The sequence below is a fragment of the Tasmannia lanceolata genome, unplaced genomic scaffold (genome assembly GCF_043159265.1).
Source record: "Tasmannia lanceolata isolate RefF3 unplaced genomic scaffold, GAP_Taslan_0.1 ptg000012l, whole genome shotgun sequence".
Classification (NCBI taxonomy): domain Eukaryota; kingdom Viridiplantae; phylum Streptophyta; class Magnoliopsida; order Canellales; family Winteraceae; genus Tasmannia; species Tasmannia lanceolata.
In genome coordinates this window covers 28,861,666-28,882,650 of record NW_027518689.1, presented here as the reverse complement: position 1 = coordinate 28,882,650, position 20,985 = coordinate 28,861,666, and the positions used below count along the sequence as shown (strand labels likewise).

General features: G+C 37.4%; 1 protein-coding gene across 2 annotated transcripts; it reads left to right on the top strand.

The window, feature by feature from the left end:
- Window positions 1-495: 495 nt before the first annotated feature.
- On the top strand, window positions 496-20,960 carry UAH (ureidoglycolate amidohydrolase). 2 transcript variants are annotated; one of them, XM_077391991.1, is made up of 12 exons: window positions 500-787; window positions 1,365-1,450; window positions 6,075-6,149; window positions 6,519-6,647; window positions 9,465-9,551; window positions 9,885-10,087; window positions 10,198-10,300; window positions 14,062-14,153; window positions 15,079-15,141; window positions 17,869-18,109; window positions 19,298-19,338; window positions 20,723-20,960. In XM_077391991.1, exons 1-12 carry the CDS (start codon window positions 602-604, stop codon window positions 20,818-20,820), a joined length of 1,404 nt encoding a protein of 467 aa, XP_077248106.1. In that variant the 5' UTR covers window positions 500-601; the 3' UTR covers window positions 20,821-20,960. The 2 variants fall into 2 exon arrangements, with proteins under 2 accessions (XP_077248107.1, XP_077248106.1); XM_077391992.1 differs by lacking the exon at window positions 19,298-19,338 and having other exon boundaries at window positions 496-787.
- The last annotated feature ends 25 nt before the right edge of the window (window positions 20,961-20,985 follow it).

Below are 20,985 nucleotides of genomic sequence, written 5' to 3'. Positions count from 1 at the left end.
GATTGCATAATCTGTCTTACGAAAGTGTGAAAGAATATACATTGGATTGCATGACTCGGAAATCGCAACCATGATATACATTACATTGCATGACTCAGAAACTAGAGAAGTGGATATACATTGCACCTGGGTAAACCAGAACTGAACCGTTCAAGTTCGGTTCTGGTTCGGTTCGGTTCCAACGATATATGGTTCGGTTCAGGTTCCAATTTCTGGGACCGATTACCCCATAACCGAACCGAACCATGTCCACCCCGAGGCCAAAGTGATGAAAAGGGGTGCATTATCACTTCCCGTTGTAGAGTTATAAAAAGGATACTGATATTTGCACTACCATGTTTTGATAATAGGGCGAACTCACCTTGTCTTTTATTATTTAATCACCTGTAACGGCTTACAATCACCAAAAAAAGCTCTGTACAGCTGATTAAAATAAAAGGACAACATGAGTTTGGCCCATTATCTTAACACGCTTGTGCAAATCTCACTAGGCCTATAAATAGCTTTTAAACTGGGTAGTCGTACAGAATCTTCAGACTTTGTTAAAAATACCCACTCCTAAGGACAGAGCATCAGTCCCAACTCCCAAGCAAAGAGGAAGATGACTCTGAAAATCTCCTCTCTTCTTCCTCTTCTGTTCTTCTTTTCTTCAATCTCAGCCCATACCAATGAGGACCCAACAACCAAAACCATGGAAGAATTCTCAGGATACCCAACTGAATCCCGTTCTTGCCTTTCAAACAACCCATCATCAATATCTGTCGATACAGAAACCTTACAGAAGCAGGTAAGATATTAAGAATACTCAGATATGATTGAAAGTTCTGATTTCTTAGTTTTTTTGTTTCTTTCATGAGATTGGTTTTGAGAAGGATATCTTCATAGAAAGTAACTTGATTGGTTGTGATTTCAATGGATTTCTGTTATGCATTTACTGTTATTTTTCCTCTTTTTTTTTGGGTATTCTATTCGTTTTAGGGTTCAGTTTTGGGAGATTTTAATAATATTGATGTGTGGCAGTATAAACCTGTATAAACTTCTGGACCGGAGGGCTAGGATCATCCTATGGAAATGATTTGTGGGGCACAACCTATCTACATTATGGCCCATCAAATGGACGGTTTGGATCATCCTATGGTGTGGACTGTACCGTACTGTCTGAAAAATACGGGTTTATAGGGCCACGCATCATTTAAAATCTCCAGTTTTGGATGCATAATATAGGAAGAGATTCTTTTCCCACACTCCTTTTTCTTAACCTACAGGGTCTTGATTTTAAGTATATTTGAGTTTTTGTCTTTTACTTAAAATATAGAATATCTGAATTGGAGGTCCTGTGATTTTATTTTTATTTTTTTTGGTAGATTGACGAGCTTTCGACATTCTCCGACACTCCTGCCCCATCAGTAACTCGTATCCTGTACAGCGAGAATGATGTATTAGCTCGGAGGTATTGAGGATAATCTCATTTTGTTTTGAAACTAATCTGATCAGAAAATGTAGTTTATTAATTAATACAATGATGGATAGAAGGTTCTCATTGAATGAAATTGCAACCATTCAAAAAAAAAAATGATGGTTAGAAGGGAAAAATAATAGATTTAGTTCTATCTCTAAACATCTATCTACTGACTTCCAACATATGATGTGTGCATCTGTTTTCATTTGTTTTCTTACTAAACTTACATGTGTTGAGTATGTAAAATATTTCTGAAGCTAATGATTATGAGAAGATGAGTGAAAAATGCTTTAAAATAACTGACATTTTGCAGTGCACAAGAGATAGAGGCACTGTCTTCGGCACCAATGACTCCCAACTTGTATTTGCATTGATTGAGTGCGTGGTGTCCAACAATGTTATCATCCAAATAAACCCCAGTGCTCGGATGTTTGGAAACTGAATTGGTCTCATTAAACTTAACCTGGACTATTAGGATTGGAAGATACAAGTCTAAATTTTTTTGTAGTAGGAAACACTTTAGTTCCTTTTTTTTTTTCACCACTAGAACAAACCTCCTTCCATCCATACCAAAGGTCATGAGCAGAGATAAATTTAAATTTGGGGAGGGTTATAGCCCAATAGATAATCAAAGCTATAGCCATGATGAAGATATGATGCGGACTTTTGCTCACACCCTTAAAAGCTCTAGCATTTCTTTCCGTCCATAGTGTCCAAATCATAGCCCACATAGATAAATTCCATAAGACTTTGCCTCTCTTCCCCCATGGAGGAAACATCCAAATGCTAACTAAGTCTGCCACCCGAGCAGGAAACACCCAATTAATACCTAACCGATGTAAAATCCTACTCCACACAAATCGAGCAATCTTGCAATACAAGATAAGATGATTCACTGTCTCACCCGCCTCGATACATAGAGCGCAGTGATCCATGATCAACAATTGGCGACTCCTCAAGTGATAACCGTAAGAATTTTATCAAGGACCGCCGTCCATCCGAATGCGAAGACCCTGGTTGGAGCTGGAATGGTCCAAACTTTGGCTGCTTGCAGAGATCCCATGCAAGATGTGAGCTTTTGGTAAAATGATTTTCATGTACCCGTTTCATTTTCCTTATCAGCTTGAAGATATCTCTCATGCATCAGAAGTACCCGTTGCATTTTTGTCCCCCTGCTTGCTCCTAAGTGGTATCTTGCATTCTTGCTAGGGTTGCTAGAAATCACATGGCTGACAACCTAGCTACTCTTTTTATACTGGAGCCTTATTATAGTTATGGTAATTTTTTTATTTGTTTTTGAACGATTGGTCCTAGTAAGATTTTCATTGGACATGGTTAATTTATTTTTGTATCACACATTAGCTGTCTCCCTATTTTCTCTGTGATGGGAGATATTTCAAGCTTGATTTTCTTCTCATGCTGAAGAACCTTCTTTTCATTGGTTGGTCTGCTAGCTTACAATGGTCTTCTTTTGAATTCGCCCCCTGAGCTTTTGTGGTGGACATGAGAAGTGAGAATAGGGAAGTTGATCTCGATAATGTAGGTGGCCTCTATTTGTTTTAAAATAATGGCCGCCTCTCATCACTTTGATTACACACCAAATAGGGAAGTTGATTAAGATCTTGAAGACAATAGCATTTTCTCTAGTTGTTACATTGTTTTTTGCTTTTTTCCTGTATGTAGCAGTTGCTAGATGGGAAAACTGTGTATGTTTGCTTCAATGGCTGGTTATTTTGTGGATGACTTTGGTTGTAATGCTTGGTTAGATACTTCGCCAATGCAAGTCAAATTTTTTATGACTTTTATTCAAATTTCAGCTTATAGTGGAATATCAACTTGATGGTAAGCAGCTATTTCAAAAAAAAATAAAAAATCAACTTGATGGTAAGCTAAGCGACAACTGGATCTTGTGAGAGGGAAAGGGTCTTGACTTTTGCTTGGCAAGTTTAAGAACTTTAGAGATGAAATAAGGGCCCTGAAAAACCTTTCCGACAATCTGTGAAAACATATTCTATGGTAGTGGAGATAACAAAATTGATAGCTCCACCTAGGTCTTATTTTTTCAGGGAAACGACATTTCTCTTTGCACATTCTACATTTTGAGCACAAAGACTTGTATGTTACCTACCCCCAAGAGAAAAAAGGTATAGTCATTTGATTAATGCGTACGAACATCTATATGTACTAACATTTATATATTGAATGCATGAATTGGAATAAGAGGAAAAGCCTAAACAAAGATAGATTGTTGGACACTACATTAATTTCAGCTGTTATTTGTGGAATCTGGGTAATAGATATTGGAAGTATGTTTTTTCATCCTTGTATAATTCAAACTCAAATGTTAATGAAAACTATTTCTCTTCATGTTCAACTATTTGCTTAATAAAGTCTTCACACGAATGCTGCGAGCTATATGTCAGAATGTGCAATGCCTTTTCAATTGGGCTTATCCTTCGGAATTTCTAATGGCAACTACAACCTTTATATTGTGATGCATAATCTCTCTCTCTCTCTCTCTCTCTCTCTCTCTCTCTCTCTCTCTCTCTCTCTCTCTCTCTCTCTCTCTCTCTCTCTCTCTCTCTCTCTCGATCGATCGATCGATCGATCGATCGATCAATCGATCGATCGACCATATAACTTATCTGGTCCGTTGACCTAAAATACAGTGGGGGGCATACATTGTGTGGGGTGAGCCAAACCATTCATTTGATGGGCCCTGACATAGATAGGGTGTTCCCAAAAATTCATCTCCATAGGATCATTTTAACCCCTCGATTTGTGGAGGTGCAAAATAGACAGATTTCATAGCCGTCCATTTTGCACCTCCACAAATCAAGGGTTAGGATGATCCTATCGAGACAACTTTATGGGCACACCCTATCTATGTCAGCGCCCATCAAATGAATGGTTTGCATCACCCAAATAATGTGGGCCCCCACTATATTTATGGTTGACAGACCAGATAAGTTATCCAGTTGATCAGCCAGAAAAACTTTTCTGATATATATATATATATATATATATATAGAGAGAGAGAGAGAGAACGGTTTCTACACACAAGTGTAGATAAGTTATCTACACACTAGCTTAAACTACAGTTGAGGGCATATTGTTTGGATGATCCAAACCATTCATTTTATTGGCCCTCATATAGATAGGGTGTCCACAAAAAATCAGCTCCATAGGATCATCCCAACCCTACGATTTGTGGAGGTAAAATGATTCTTCACAAATTAGTCCATTTTTTGCCTCCACAGTCCGAATGGTTAGGATGATCCTATGGATCTGACTTTTTGTGGACACCCTATCTATATGAGGACCTTAAAAATGAATGGTCTGGATCACCCAAATAATGTGGGCCCCCACTGTATTTTAAGCTAGTGTGTAGTTAACTTATCTACACTTGTGTGTAGGAACCGTCTCTCTCTCTCTCTCTCTCTCTCTCTCTCTCTCTCTCTCTCTCTCTCTCTCTATATATATATATATATATATATATATATATATATATATTGTGTGTGTGTGAGAGAGCTCTATATATACAACATCTCCATGTTGTTTCAGTCATCCAACCCATTCAGAAACCTTTTCCTAATATATATATATATATAGAGAGAGAGAACATTTCCTACACACTTGTGTAGGTAAGTTACCTACACACTACCTTAAAATACAGTGGGGGCCCACATTGTTTGGGTGATCCAAACCATTCATTTGAATGGTCCTCACATAGATAGGGTGTCCACAAAAAATCAGATCCATAGGATCATCCTAACTATTCAAACTATGGAGGCAAAAAATGGACTAATTTGTAAAGGTTTATACACGTCCATTTTACCTCCACAAATCGTAGGGTTGGGATGATCCTATGGATCTGATTTTTTGTGGACACCCTATCTATGTGAGGACCATTCAAATGAATTGTTTGGATCACCCAAACAATGTGGGCCCCCACTGTATTTTAAGGTAGTGTGTAGGTAACTTACCTACACAAGTGTGTAGGAAATGTTCTCTCATATATATATATATATATATATATATATATATAGTAGAAGAGAAAAGAAGAGAATTTTTTGAATTATTTCAAAATTCTAATAGAATTACACATCACTTTTTTGACTTTTTTTAACAAAGGCACCCATTCAACCCACATATTTTCAATCCTACCCCCTCCTTTATGCTTTTTAACAAAGGCACCCATTAAAGCCACATAATTTCAATCCTACCCCCCTCCTTTATGCTTTTTTAATTATGGAAACCTCTATAGATTGGAGGGCTAGGATCAGCCTATGGAAATGATCTTACAGGCACAACCTATTGTTGTTGTGTTCCATCACATGGACGGTTTGGATCAACCGATGATGTGGTTCGTACAATTCTTACTAGTGTGTGTGTGTGTGTGTGCGCGTGTGTGTGTGTGTTTTATTTCAAGTTTGCAACTTCTGTTTCAGCAATTGGCATGCATAATGTGCAATGGGATACCAGAGGCTACTTTTAGTTAGATATAACTAGGACCTACATCGATGCTTATGATCGCCTGTGTGCTTTCAATATGGTATTTTAATAATCTTTTTTAGGCTTTTCTGCTAAAATCTTCTTGGATTTCTTATTGCAGATATATAAAAAACCTAATGGGATTATCTGGTCTCTCCATTAGAGAAGATGCTGTGGGCAACATATTTGGTAGATGGTAAGTTCTTAAGATTCTCCATTTTTTTCGCTCAACGGCCCACTCCGCCAACCGGGGTTGGGAAACCTCCTTCCCTCCCCATCTTTCTGTCAATTATCCTATGGACCCGCCTTTTGTTAGCTTTCACATTCAGTTGATCAAAGTGATCAACATACGAACCAATGACTGCAGTTTCTAAATTGCCCAACCTCATTAAGCTTGAAGAGATGCCATGGCCTTGCTGCCTTGAAGAATTCATCTATATTGTAGACCTAATTACTGAAGGCGTATTAATTTAAGTACATTGCCAAGCATTAAGAAAGGCTCAAAGTTCATAATTTTTATTAGGGAAGGCTATGAGCCACTCAAAGTCCATGATTTTTTATGTAGGGAAGGCTATGAACCAGAGCTTGGGGCAGTGGCAACAGGCTCTCATATTGATGCCATTCCATACTCAGGGAAATATGATGGAGTGGTTGGTGTTTTGGGTGCATTAGAGGCAATTAATGTACTGAAGAGGTGTGTAACTTGCCTGAGGGATTTAAGATAGTCAGCTTTTATTTCATAACTATTCTGGGTGTGGAATATTGGAATATTTAATTTCGTCTGTTCATTTTGCAAATTGTTTGAGCCAATTATTCATTCCAATACTTGGTTGGAATTGTGGGATATTCTATCCTTTTAAACCCATTGGCAGAAATTATGGTAATGAATCAGTTGGTTTTAGAGACCAGATTTATACATGAAGCAAATTCATCAGTTTATAAATCTTATAAAAACTTCATTTGGAACTTCAGTCCTAGTTTCAAATGAAATATGATTAGAACTATGAAATCTAATTTACATCCTCTGAGACATCTTTGATAGAATCACTAAATAAATATTATATCTTTGTAACCACATCGAAACAGCCTCTCTGCTGAGCAGGGGTAAGGCTGCGTACATCTAGCCCTCCCCAGACCCGCAATGGCGGGAGCCTCGTGCTCTGGGCTGCCCTGTATCATTGTAACCACATGTTGAAAGCCATGTGCCTGACAGCTGAGCGGGCATGCAATACGATTTACTAGTATTTTAGTTACTTTCTTAAAAATAATATTAATTTAATAATTTCCATATGAAATTAAATTTTAAATTAAAAGTTAACCATTGCCAGATTTTCTGATTTTACTCTAGTTTTCCGTTCTTTACAGTTTTCCATATTTTTTCATTTCTATTGCATTTTAAAACTGTTTTATACCTAAGTCATTCACGAATGGTGCACGTAGCTCTCCATTTTGGTTTTTCAATTTTTTTTTATCGATGGTGGTCGTTTTGAGGTGGACAGGGATTCTCTCTTGGGTGCACAGGAGTAGCACTGTCCGTGGAGGCTTGCTAAGTATATTGATGAGATATGGTGACATGGTGAGGGGCAGAGAGGTGTTGTTTAACTTTAATCATAAACGAGGAGCGCCAATGACCTCATCGACAGACCAACTAAATTGGGAGTGGCTAGGGAAGCTAAACCACTCATTCCAATGCCCATTAGAGTCGAGGCAGGAGACCTCAATTCTATTCCAGCTCTCTATTGCCCAATGATCTTCCTTTGTAATCTTTATTTTTCTTTTTTCTTAATAAAATTGTTATCTTCGTAAAAAGAAAAGATGTTACCTGCATGCTCTGCATCTGCTTGATGGTTTAATTCCCATCAATCTGCAGAAATGCATGAAGGCTTCCCCTTATCTAGATTATGAAATAAATTTGAGGGCCTCGAAGTAGCCATATGAGGCTGCCCTTATTTGACTGATAAAGAATGTTGCTCATATTTTGTCAATTTCTGTCAGTGCAAAGCCCAGGTTTTTGTTCCCTTCTTTCACCATCAAGCGCTCCCATTACGGAAGCCTTCTTTTCCTCATTCAATTTTGTAATATGTTCCTCTTCTCTATCTTTAGATTGAATGATGAGCTAAGCCTCAATTTGGGGTCTTTGCTTGAAGCTGTAAGAAATCTTCACTTGACGGGAAATCTTCACTTGACGGCCATTTTTCATCTGCATCCTTAGGCTGCTAATGTGCTGTGAGAAAGGGAGCTCACTTTTACATTCACATTGACATCTTGAACTGGGGGCTCAAGCATCACTGGAGCCATGGCGTGCTTTAGTGACCCAGTTCATCACCCATGGTCCTATCATCCTATGTGACTGGAGAATCACCATTGCCGATACACCTGTAGAGATCCTATTGGCTCAAACTTGATGGCCAAAATGTATATGCCTTTGACAAGAAACATTGAGCAACAAAGATTTAAAAGGTTTATTGCACTTAGCACAGCTACTGACAAACAATCCAAGCAGCCCCTTTTTGTTATGATACTTCTCATGTTCACTTCACTATATATAGTAACCTTTTTTATACCTTTTCCATTTCTTTTCGGTTTAATGCTAGGATATTATCTTTTTAATTAACTGAATTTGAAGGATTTGAACATCTCTCCATATTTGTTGTGTAAGAGAAACTCCAATCTATCATTTCGAAAAAAAGAGACTCCAACCTATTCTGCATTTGACTTTGAGCCATGTAGAAGCTGGAAATCATATTTCTCTTCTTCCAGTCTTTGTTCTATTGGGTGGGTAACCTATTGATGCGGATCCTTCATCCTACTCAAGATTGCATGCATGCAATTCAAGTATTTTAGTAATTTGATTTCCTAAGGTCATGCTTCATGTTCAATATTCTGCCAAAATTTCCACCACTGTGCCCACCACGCACTTGAATTTGCCATTAACTGGGCTCCTTTCATTTAGATGTTCATCTTAAAACTGTTATACCTTTTTGAAATACATGTACACAATGTGAGTATTCTGCTATGATTTGTGGACACGGACACGCGCGTCACGTGTCGACACTGGCACGGAGTGTCGGACCCGGCAAACCCCCAAAATTTAGAGACAGGAACACGGCTAAAATAGAAAGCACATATAATCATAGTTTGTTGATATGGATTTGTCTGTCAAGTTTCGGCACAGATATGAGATGTCTGACATGGAAACATCTTAAAATCTAGAAATGGTGACACGTACATACACATAAAATTATTGATTATTATGCAAATACATGTCCGCACACCCACATTAATGCTAACACTCCTGGAAATACACTCAAAAGTGTCCAAAGGAGTGTCGACACGTGTGGACACGCATGTCGTATCGGACATGGCAGGACACGTGTCAGCAATAAATTCAAAGTGTTGGCTAAATCATCGGTATTCTGAAGGAGCTTCAGTTTGATTTTATTCCCTCAAAGCACTTCATACACATAACTAACCTTCTGTATGTGTTATATGGGCTGAACCTGTTTCACAGGTCTGGCTTCCAGCCTAAAAGATCATTGGAATTGATCCTGTTTACATCAGAAGAGCCTACACGCTTTGGAATCAGCTGCTTGGGAAGGTATGGACCTAGGTTTTCTATCCATACTAATACTAAATGCTTAAGCTTACAATAGATCATTTGGTTATCATGCTATGGATTTTATTTGTTCTCTTTGATTTACAGTATAACTGTTTTTTTTTCTATGGCATTTACAATATAACTCTTCAATAGCACCATTCATTTTTTTTTATCTATGAACATTTTTATATTATTGTTAACATTAAGCCTTGAATTGTTTTTGCTAAAATTGTGACATTCCATGGGTAATATCCTATAAAGGGCACATGAGGCACTGAATGCTTCTATTTTAGTTTAAACCTTAAAGTGTCTCACATAGTCTCAAATGTGCAGCCGCTTATTGGCAGGGAGTGAGCAACTTTCAAAAGATCTCAAAGAAATAGTTGATGGTCACAATATATCTTTTTCCAATGCTGCAAGATCTGCAGGCTATGCAAAAGATCAAGAGGACTTTACCAGCGTGTTTATAAATAAAGGAAAATACTCTGCTTTTCTGGAATTACACATAGAGCAGGGTCCCATTCTGGAAGAAGAAGGTCAGCTTCTTCCCACACAGGAATTGCCTCTCTTTTTTTTTTTGAAAGATAGGAATTGCTTTGGTTATTACAAATTTAAATCATTGTTAATGTGAAGATATGACATTCAGGTATTTCTATTGGTATTGTAACCGCTATTGCTGCCCCTGCAAGTATAAAGGTAGATTTTGAAGGCAATGGAGGCCATGCAGGAGCAGTCCTAATGTCATCGAGGTTTGGATGCTCCCATTTTTCTTGACACCTTCATCTTCATTTCATGTGATTTGGCATTTCTAACTATGTAAATGTAGTTTTTGATGCTTTTGATGCATTGGTAGTAGCCCAAACTCCAAAAAATTTATGAAAAATTCACAATGGCATACTCCCACATTATGCCAAAACATACGGGGGAAACTACTTCATCAAACAAACATGCGTCATGAGCGAGGTTTCAGTTTTGGTATGTACTTCGATCGTGGTGGAAATGAGGTTTTGAATAGAAATTTTTGTGTAAATCTTGTAAAACGCATAAATATATGGAAACATATACAAATAATGGATATTTAAGATGAAACTTTTGGAAATGCTAGAATAGGCATGCACATACACTCATAAATAATCACATAAGACAACCACCAATATGGTTTAACATCAAAAATCTTGTGACATGCCCTATCACACATGTATGATAATTTAGTACATACCAAATTTCACCTTGTTATTCATGCAAATATAATTACGTAACACATATTGGTGTAGTAAACCACTAATACAATAAATGACAAAGAAATATATATATATATATATATATATAGACACACACACACACACACACACACACACACACACACACACACACACACACACACACACACTCAACTCAACTAAGCCTTTGTCCCAAACTAGTTGGGGTCGGCTAATGAATCTCTTTGAAAATTTTCATGAAGAAGGTGAAAGAATCTACGTGGCTCAAAATGACTAAGTCTAATCCTGACACTAGTTGGGTTCGTCTACGTGGATCATTTTCTTCCATTCTATCCTATCCAAGGTCATATTCTCTGTTAAAATTTTATTTAATATTTTATTAAAAATTATAAAAAAAATAGAAAATAGTGAGAAAACGCAATGCAATAAATTTGATGTTTAAAGTAATAAAATGTATATTTTTGTTAAAGTTGGTTGGTATAATGGTTTCTTATATTTTCCAATAATTTCTTATTTTCTGATTTATTATTTAATTTTGAACTATTAGAAAAATTCTCCAGTCATAGCATATTTTCCGAAATGAAACACCAAAATGGTCGAAACATCGAAACGTCTCGTCACACTGACCAAAACAAAATGTCGAACGAAGCAGTATTGACAGCTAAGTAATATATACACTTAATTTTTAGTTTCAGTATGCACTCAGTTTCGGTATGCGTTTGTTGTTGTTGGAAACAAAAACATTTCGGTCGTTTCATGTCGATTTTGGCGAAAATTTAGAACCAAGGTCATGAGTGGTGACTTGGCCGAAGAATGAAGGGATCGATATCCCTTATGAAGAGTGTTATTAGAGAAAAAGAAAAAAATGTCAAAATATTGTAAAAAAGTAGAAGAGACAAGACTAAAAAGTTATTTTTAGTAAAAAAGAGTAGAACAAACAAGAATAAGCCTACAAACAGATCTAGGTCAAATATTCTAAAATTTCTAACATTAAAAAGAGATAATTATTTAAATATTGAAAAATTCACGAAAACATGCAAAAAAGTAAAATATTTCATAATAGATAGCACTTAGATTCATACATGCGTGAATCATGCTCAAAACATGTAGACCTAGCTCCATAGCGATTAAAAAGAGCTTATGTTAAAAAATGAAAAATAAAAAAAATAAAAAGTGAATAAAATGAAGAGAAAGAAATCCACCAAATGCATAACATGGTAGGTTTAGCCCAATTTATGTTTAAAACAATCAAACAATACATTAAACATAAATCATACATTAAAAGATAGAATACTCAACTCAACTCAACAAAGCCTTTGTCCCAAACTAGTTGGGGTCGGCTAATTGAATCCTTTAGAAAAAAATTCATGAAGAAGGTAAAAGGAATCTACGCGGCTCTAATCCTGGTTCTAGTTGGGTTCTCTACGTGGATCATTTCTTCCATTCTATCCTATCCAAGGTCATGTTCTCTATTATGTTCATGAAAAGATAGAATATCATGAAAAAATAAAAAAGAAAAACGATGATGATAGCATAAAAAACCATCCAAATATCCTCAAATCATGTCTTAAAAAACATGCATATCCAATGAATCATGCATTTTTTTGGTGTCTTACAAATCCATAAAAATTCAAAAGAATTAGGCATTTACCTTGAACAGACATATCTCCAAATTTTATGAATGTCTTTTTAATCATTGTTTCACATTTCAAATATTGTTTGTGGTGGTTGAATCTAGCAACGCCTCTAGTTTGTATTTCATACAACCATAAACATAGCAATGCCTTTTGGAAATAGGTGAAAATAGTGAAAAAATGAGGTCCAAGTTGTGTTTTTACATATCCCAAATGTCCCACAAAAATCATGTGAACATTGCAATGGTATGGCAGCTGTATGATTGTATCAGCCAATATGGCAGATACAAGAATGATAAGGGTGCAGGTTTCTCAAGCATTGATTCAGAGGATTGAAATCGTATTGGACCCTGCCGATATGAATAACTATTGATTACTCACAGTTGTAAATTTCATTTCGTTTCGTCCGAAATGGACGAAACGTTTCGGTTTCGGCCGAAAACCGGAACGAAATGACAAAATTTTCGTTTCGTTCCGAATTTCGGCCGAAATTGACTGAAATCGACCAAAAATGACTGAAATTTACCGAAAAGTTTCGAACGAAATTGTCCGAAATTTTCCGAAATTTCGTTTCGGTGGCCAAAACAAAATGGCCACCGAAACGAAATTTACAACTATGCTTGGGATGCATAGACCTCCTCCAACAAACCAAATAACTCTTAATCCTCAAACTTGTTATCCAACGGCAACCCTAAACTGCCCTAGCCCCCCACCCCCACCCCCGCACTCACCTGACAGCCAATGACTTGAACCCCCTCTCACAGACTAAACTATAGAGGCCATAAATGACTTTTATAAGTTATAACACATAAATCTACCCAAAACATAATATTCCCTCTCCCCTCTCACCCGTATACTTAATACTCTGATAGAATTTGCACGCGAGAGAGAGAGAGAGAGAGCAACTCATTATTTGTTAAATATTATCCTCCTCCGTAGTGCCTCTTTTCCTAACCCCCATCCTTGAGAGCCACATCCCAAGTAATGCCTTGTTCCTCATTCATAAATTACAGAGCCCCATCCCTCGTATTCTTTAGGCCTGAAAACCGACCCGACTTAACCGGCTGATCCTCTTTTCTCTTCTTTTCCTTCCCAAAGGAAATCCTTTTAGAGCTTCTCAATTCTCTTCTTAACACTTACCGGCATTTTGAATAATGACAATATTCAACTAAGTTTTGATCATAATGAAGGTTTCTTTCTTTTGTGTCAAATGATTAGATCTTCCTCTACTACAGAATTCAGAGCCCCAGAATAACCACTTATTTTCTTTGCTTTCATTATTTAGACTTTTTGCAGTTCATGCCTGACTTTCATTTTCTCTATGCCCATAATTTTAGGTTTCTCTGTTTAAGTTGATTACACCTCCTACTGCTTTGGAATTTTCCAATCCCTTGATTACCTCATAAATGCATCTAGCTTTACATTAAATGATGATATTTTTAATCCTTCATTGCAAAGGAATGTAATTGTTGGAAGACTAGATGATGTTCCTTGCACTCATGTTAGCAATATGGTCTCTGCTATGGTCATCAAGGCTTGAAGCCTCCATATAGAATGTCATGTTTTTAGTCCATATTCTACCTTAGATATTAATTTTCATATTTAGTTTCTTTCATTTAAAAAAGATACATAATTTTTATTTGCATCATTGTCCAGAAATGATGCAGGACTGGCGGCTGCAGAGTTAGCACTTGCCGTTGAGAAGCATGTGCTAGAATCTGGATCAGTGGACACTGTTGGTACTGTAGGTATGGTGCTGTTTAAGAGTTTTCAATTATATGGCTTTGTATGCAATTTAAAAACACGGATTACATGGTACGGTCATCAAGATATATTGAATATTATTTGTGAACAGAACTAGATAGAACTATATTTTTCTTGTATGGCCTGCCATTTAATCGATCAGGGTCCATATAGTGCTATCTTTCTAAGTGAAAGATACAACTTAATGGGATTGAAACCATGGATCAATTGCATGGTTTTCTGTACCTGAAACTGTGCAGTTGAGCTGGATTACATGGTACCTGAACTATTTTTTTTTCCTTGTATTTCCTGCCATTTAATCGATCGGGGTCCATTTAGTGCTTTGTATGCAATTTGAAAACGACCAGGAGAGGAAGGTCAAGAAATTAAGACATTTCTGAGGATCATGCTATAAGGGTGCAACTTGGGTTGGGTTGGATCAGGTTGAGGCTAACCCTAGCCTAACCCGAGTTAGCTTTCCCTCAACCCTAACACGACCCAACCCGAGCCCCGGTTGAGGGGTTAGCATTCCCTCAACCATAACACGACCCGGCCCAAGCCCCGGTTGAGGATGGCCAACCCTAACCCAACCGGCCTCTAAATCTCTCAACCCTAACCCGACCCATCTTACCCGAAATCGGGTTGGGTTCGGTTCACCTAGGGCAAAACAGAAAAATACAAGACAAAAACATAACCCAAAGAAAATCATGATAAAATTAGAAGACGGAGGTCGGGTTTGGGTTGCCAAGGTCTCAACCCTAACCCAACCCGAAGTTAAATCGTGTTGGCTTTTCCCAACCCTATCCCAACCCAACCCAACCCAAGCCAAAATCGGGTTGAACCTGTGGGGTTCAGGTTGAGCCCGACCCAAGTTGCACCCCCATCATGCTATGCCTTTCTGTTTCTTTAACTATTTAATGTTTCTGCTAGGTATTATTGAGCTGCATCCTGGAGCCATCAACAGCATCCCAAGTAAAGCACACCTGGAGATTGGTATGCCTCTCCTTTTGGTGAACAAAGTTTTTGCAAGATGAGTTCCTTACCTGGAATTCAGCTTCTGGATGATTGAGCATTTATTTACTATGATTCTTGTTACGATACCTTTTTTACTTATGATGAGGATGTGATGCCACTGTTACATCTGGCTTTCTACAAATTTATAACACTGCTAATTTTGGCACTTAAGTTCCTCTCATTAACTTCTTTTAATATCCTACTCATAATTTGTGATATTTATGAAGCTTCCACTCTGTATGAATACTCAAAGGATTATCATTTAAAATAGCATTCTTGTCTATTCATCTGATCAAAGTTATCCTTAAAAAGACACTGGAAAACTGGTATTTATCTTGTCATTTAAAATAGCATTCTAAGCTTCCCTTATCATTTAGGAAATTGATCTCTGTCCATAGTCACTCTTTCGAATTCTGTTGTTATCATGAGCCTCAAATAGACCCATGGAAATGTGCAACATCCATTTGCTTGAAAGGACATTCAAAAGATGTTCGCAGATTGATGGTGAACTCTCATGCTATTGCTTCAAGGTTGTGCTGATTAGCTGGCAAGGAATAGTCTTTGTGTTTGCTTGCATTAGTAAATGGATTCCATTCTGGTGGTTTTCTGGTTGTATACGCTGTACAATGGTGTTTCCGACGCTCGGTCCTGTGATATCATTCCTTGCTTGTACCTTTAAAGAAAAATTAGTATGTTAGATGATGATATTTCAGAGTTTGACTGTTAAAAATATATGATCATTTCTTTTACTTTTATTGAGAATTCTGTTTCTGTTATGATTATTTCGGATGACATGAGCAAGCCCAATTCTTATGAGAAGACATTGATTGTTTCATATGTGGCAGAGGTTATCTGACAAGGGATTTCCCAAAGGAGGCTCTCAATTTGCTTAGGGTCGATGATAAAGTTAGTAAGTCGCCTAGTAAGTGAAGAGGATGAACAACAGGTTATGTCCTTGACAATCTTCAATGCGATCAAGGGCAGGTAAGGTTGGTAAACCCTTGAAAGGGGAGTTGATATATGCAGACATGCACATCAAAAAGAGGGCACTAGAGCCTTGGTGAACATTGGCACAACTCGTAACTTTGTATCAAAGGAGGTCAAGCCATTAGGAACTTCCAAAAGAGACTACATCAATAAAGGCTTTGGTGGACACTAGTGCAACTCATAACTTTGTATTGAAGGAGGCCAAGTAGTTAGGCCTTCAACTTGCAAAGGAGACTACATCGTTAAAGGCCATCAACTCAGAGCCCAAACTGATAGCCAAAGGCATGGAAGTAAAGATCTGTGGATTGACATGTATAATCGACCTCCCACTGATGCTGTTCGATGACTGCCAGATGATCTTTTGTTATATTACCTATGTGCAGAAAGGGTAATTCCCATGCCTCATCTTAGAGTGATGAACCTCATGGATCATAATTCCAAAGAAAATTTCTTTACGAAATATGGATCATCATTCCAAAGAGAATTTCTTTAATTCCCTTTGATTTTTTTCTGCTGCGGGTAGAAGGATCTTGAACAAGAAAATACATAAAATTTTTGAAAGGGTGATTTTAAGTGGACAATCCTGCTTGGGAGAGAAAGATATTTACCTTTACAGCTCTCCAACCTAGACTATGTTCTCTCGACCACCTAATCCCACTCAAGGATACTAAAGGATCCATTATTTAATGGAAAATCAAGGAATCTTATAGGGAGAGTAGTGGCATTGAATCGAAGACACGAAGCCGCAAAGACTTGCCAATATTGATTGGCAGATTGACAACTTATTTCTGTTACTTTTTTAGTTGAGGTTTCTTCACGGCATGCGTTTGGCTCAATTTTCGGTGTCTCGTAATATTTTTCAAGTGCTTATAATATTTTCATATTTTCCTTGTTCTACGAAAATATGTTGATATTTTCGAGAGAAGAAAATAATCTCGCCTACATTTGTTTGGCACTGGTTATGTGCTGTTATCAGATGAGTTGAGTTTTTTTGGAACTGGTTGACTGCCCAAGAGGAGGATCAAATTCTGTTCAAGTTGTGGTCAAACAAATAATCTTTCATCATTCTTGAATTCTTTTGATCTTCATATGGATCTTTAAACCTTGGTGCCTACTTGAATTTGCCTTCCTATTTGCCCCAGTTTGTTTACGATCTAAGGCATATTTTCTCTATGTGAAGACAAGCTCTAGGTGATACCTGAAAATATTTTCATTGTCCCATCTAATAGCCTAAATCTTCATGGTGTACCTTCCGAACCAACTATTTTAGTTGTCCTAACTCCTAAATTCACCTTGCACATGCACACAAGCACAATCCAGTATATGCTTTTGATACACAAAAACCTATAGTGTGGCATCATCTAACAATTAAATAAATCATTTTATCTAATCCGATCAATTCCTTCCAGTTTAGTGTCTGTTATTCCTTTTTCTTGAATGACTTAGAAAAATTCTTCCTCTGCCCTATTTGTCATCATCATAAACATACCAAGTAAATCTCTGCATCATAGATATTGTAGTAAGAGATGGAGCATCGAAGATATAATGTATGATGGTCTTATTTTGTTTATTTCCTTATTCTATGATAGTCTTATTGTTTATATATTTGCTTATGCTATGATGGTCCTATTGTTATTGAGCTGATACTGATCAATTGCATGGTGAATGTCAAATATGTTCTTCATATCACTCAAATAATTTCTTATTTGTTTTTTTCAGATACACGAGACATTGATGAGAAGAGGAGGAATATTGTAATAGAGAAAATTCATCAATCTGCTATTGCAATAGCTAAGATCCGTGGAGTTAAGCTATCAGAGTTTAAAATTGTCAATCAGGACCCACCTGCCCTGTCTGAGAATTCAGTAATTAGAGCAATGGAAGTTGCATCACAAGAGCTGAACCTCAGCTACAAATTGATGATTAGCAGAGCCTACCATGATTCACTTTTCATGGCCAGGTAAAAATGAAACATAGAATATACTCTTGGGTCTTTGTACAGTTGTCTATGACTCTGCGATTAATGTTTCTGTTAAAGTATAATAGATCTCCTTGATCGTAAAATTCCCTGTGCAATGGCCAAACCCAAAAGAGGGGCCACAAGTGCCACATATAGGCCCACCCTAAAAAGAGGGGCACACGTCAGGGGGAGTGTTAAAGTATAATATGACACCTTCTCCAACTGCTTAAGCTTTTGGAGTAACTGGTTGTTTCACAGTTTCTATAGAGCTCAGTCACCCGTGACTTCTTACTTTACTTCAAGTATATGCTTTTATCATACGAAACTATATCATGTTATATAATATCCAACTTTTTTCCTTGATGCTATGTAACTTTCTTCATGTTATATAATATGGAATTATGGATTTTATCTAATGTTAGAAAACTTAGAAAGTGACTCCTACATGTCTCCCTTCAAATTTTAAAACATTCTGCCAGAAAGAGTCCTCTAGATTAAATCTTCCGAACCTTGGAGGGGTATGGAGGGAAAGGAGGTTCACAATCTCTTCTGCAACAGAATATGGTATGCACCTATTAAAAATTCTGCCTTGACTGTGAACACTTTGTAACATCCCACCTCCAAACCCCAAGATTACTCCTCCTCCCAAAGTAATACCTAACAAAAACATCCACCAGATTTTACAGAGGCCCCAAAACTATTACTTGGCAATTGCAATTAAACCAAAGATCCTCCCAAATTCAACTCAATTTCCCCAGCCTACCCCGAACTTGATTCCCTTCTCTCCCAAATCCCCTTGTAAGTAGTAACTCAGTGTTAAAAAGGTGAAACCATTGTAGTTAGGTTAGTCTTGCATCCTATGCTTTGTTGTATTTTTCTTTTATTGGATATGTCTTATGACTATGGCTTTTTGTTACGTTTTGGTTTCATGGCTAGTAACTTAGTCCCATATGCAATTAAAAATGTGTTTGGAGTCCCTATAAAGGGATGGTTTCCCCCCCTCTTATGTGATCCAATTGTGCAGATGTGTAGCTATTATATTACCTGGGATCTATTCCTCTATTGGAACGACCATATTTTATTTATGATATTTTATAAATCTGACATTTTGGAAAAGATATTACTAGAGGTTTGTCATGGGTTCTGGGTGCCTGAAACAGCTAATTGTGCAATGATATGTGCCTGCAGAATATCTCCAATGGGTATGATCTTCATTCCGTGCTACAAAGGTTTGCCCTCTATTTATATCTCATGTTATTAATTCTGTATATTCAAGCTGATGGTACCACATTTACATGAATAAATCTAATGGGAAGGAAATCTATTCAACTTCTGCAAGTACTTATGCGCTATTGACAACCTACTGAGTCAGTCACTGACCCGCCAGAGTCAAAACAGTTTTGGTCCTACCGAGTCAAGCAAAACTCTTTTGACTTGACCGAATCAATAAAAAAAACTCTCTCCATCAGTCACCGCTCTCCCAAATTGACTCGGTTTTACCTTGGGCGAGTTCTTGTCCATGTATGAGTTTTTAAACACTAATGAGTGAAATAAGTTGTAAAGAAACATGGTTGCTCATTTACTGTTTGTAGGTACCTAGAGACCCACAATGCAGTCCTCACTCAAACCTTTTCCACTAAGCATAGTTGTATATAGTTAACTAACTGAATGATTTTTAATAAGAGGCTATTTCTGGTCCAATGCGATGAATCGTTTTCCGCTCTTCGCTCTCCACTACTGAACCCATAACTGTCTATCGAATTACAGACAATACTTGTGGTCCACACTTCGGTAGATAGGCTACAATACCAAAATCATGCCAATCAAACTATCATACAATCCCAACCATCTGATTAACGGCCTTCAAAAGAGGGTTGAAAACATATATATATATATATATATATATGAGGAAAGTGTTGCTAAGCTATAGCTTATCTAAGCTTATCTGAGCTATAGCTCAAAAACACATGTGGCCCCACATTTTTTGGGGGATCCAAAGCATTCATTTGGAAGGCCCTTCCATGGATAGGGTGTGTACCAAAAATCAGCCTTATAGGATCATCCTAACCCAATCAAAGGTGGAGTGGAAAATGGACAAACACTGTGTGTCCATGTTTCTGCCCATTTTTTCCCTCAATCCCTCAACAGATGGCAGGTGTGTATATATATATATGGCCCACTTTAGACAGGCAAAAGTCCTTTTGTACCATGTCCCTTCCACATTACAGTTGACCAGATCGGCAGGCCCAGATTATCCAACCATACAGCGAAAGCCATGCGCTGGTGGTGATGTAAGCAACAGACCAGAAATCAGGTCTCGTAATGCACTTCAGCATCTCATAAACTTCTGTATACATCCACTCAAGAACTTGTACATCCAACAATCCTGTGTTTAGGAAGTGTGTGCATTGGCAATAGAGAATGAGCATTCACAAATCAAAATCCTACCTATGACATAGTATGGCTTTACAAAAGAATACACAGGCACATGCTTGTCCACACACAAACATACAGAGATGGACATACATTGGCAGACAAACAGATGCAATTAAGTTGCTCAAGATGTTGTTATAATATCACATGGTCTAAGCATTGTATATTTACATTTTGCAGGTTATAGCCATAAGCCTGAAGAGTACGCCTCCATCGAAGATATTGGAAACGGAGTGAAGGTATTGGCACTAACCCTTGCCAAGTTATCTCTGGACTGAGTTCCCCACCAAAATTTCCATTACAACATCTTCAGTTACAGGCCAAACTTTCTAGTGCTAGTTTGCATTTTTCATTTTGTATCTGATATATCGGTAGTTGACTTGAACTTTCAAAAAAATAAAATATGGGTAGTTATGTATGTTATGTATGTTGGTGACGGAAAC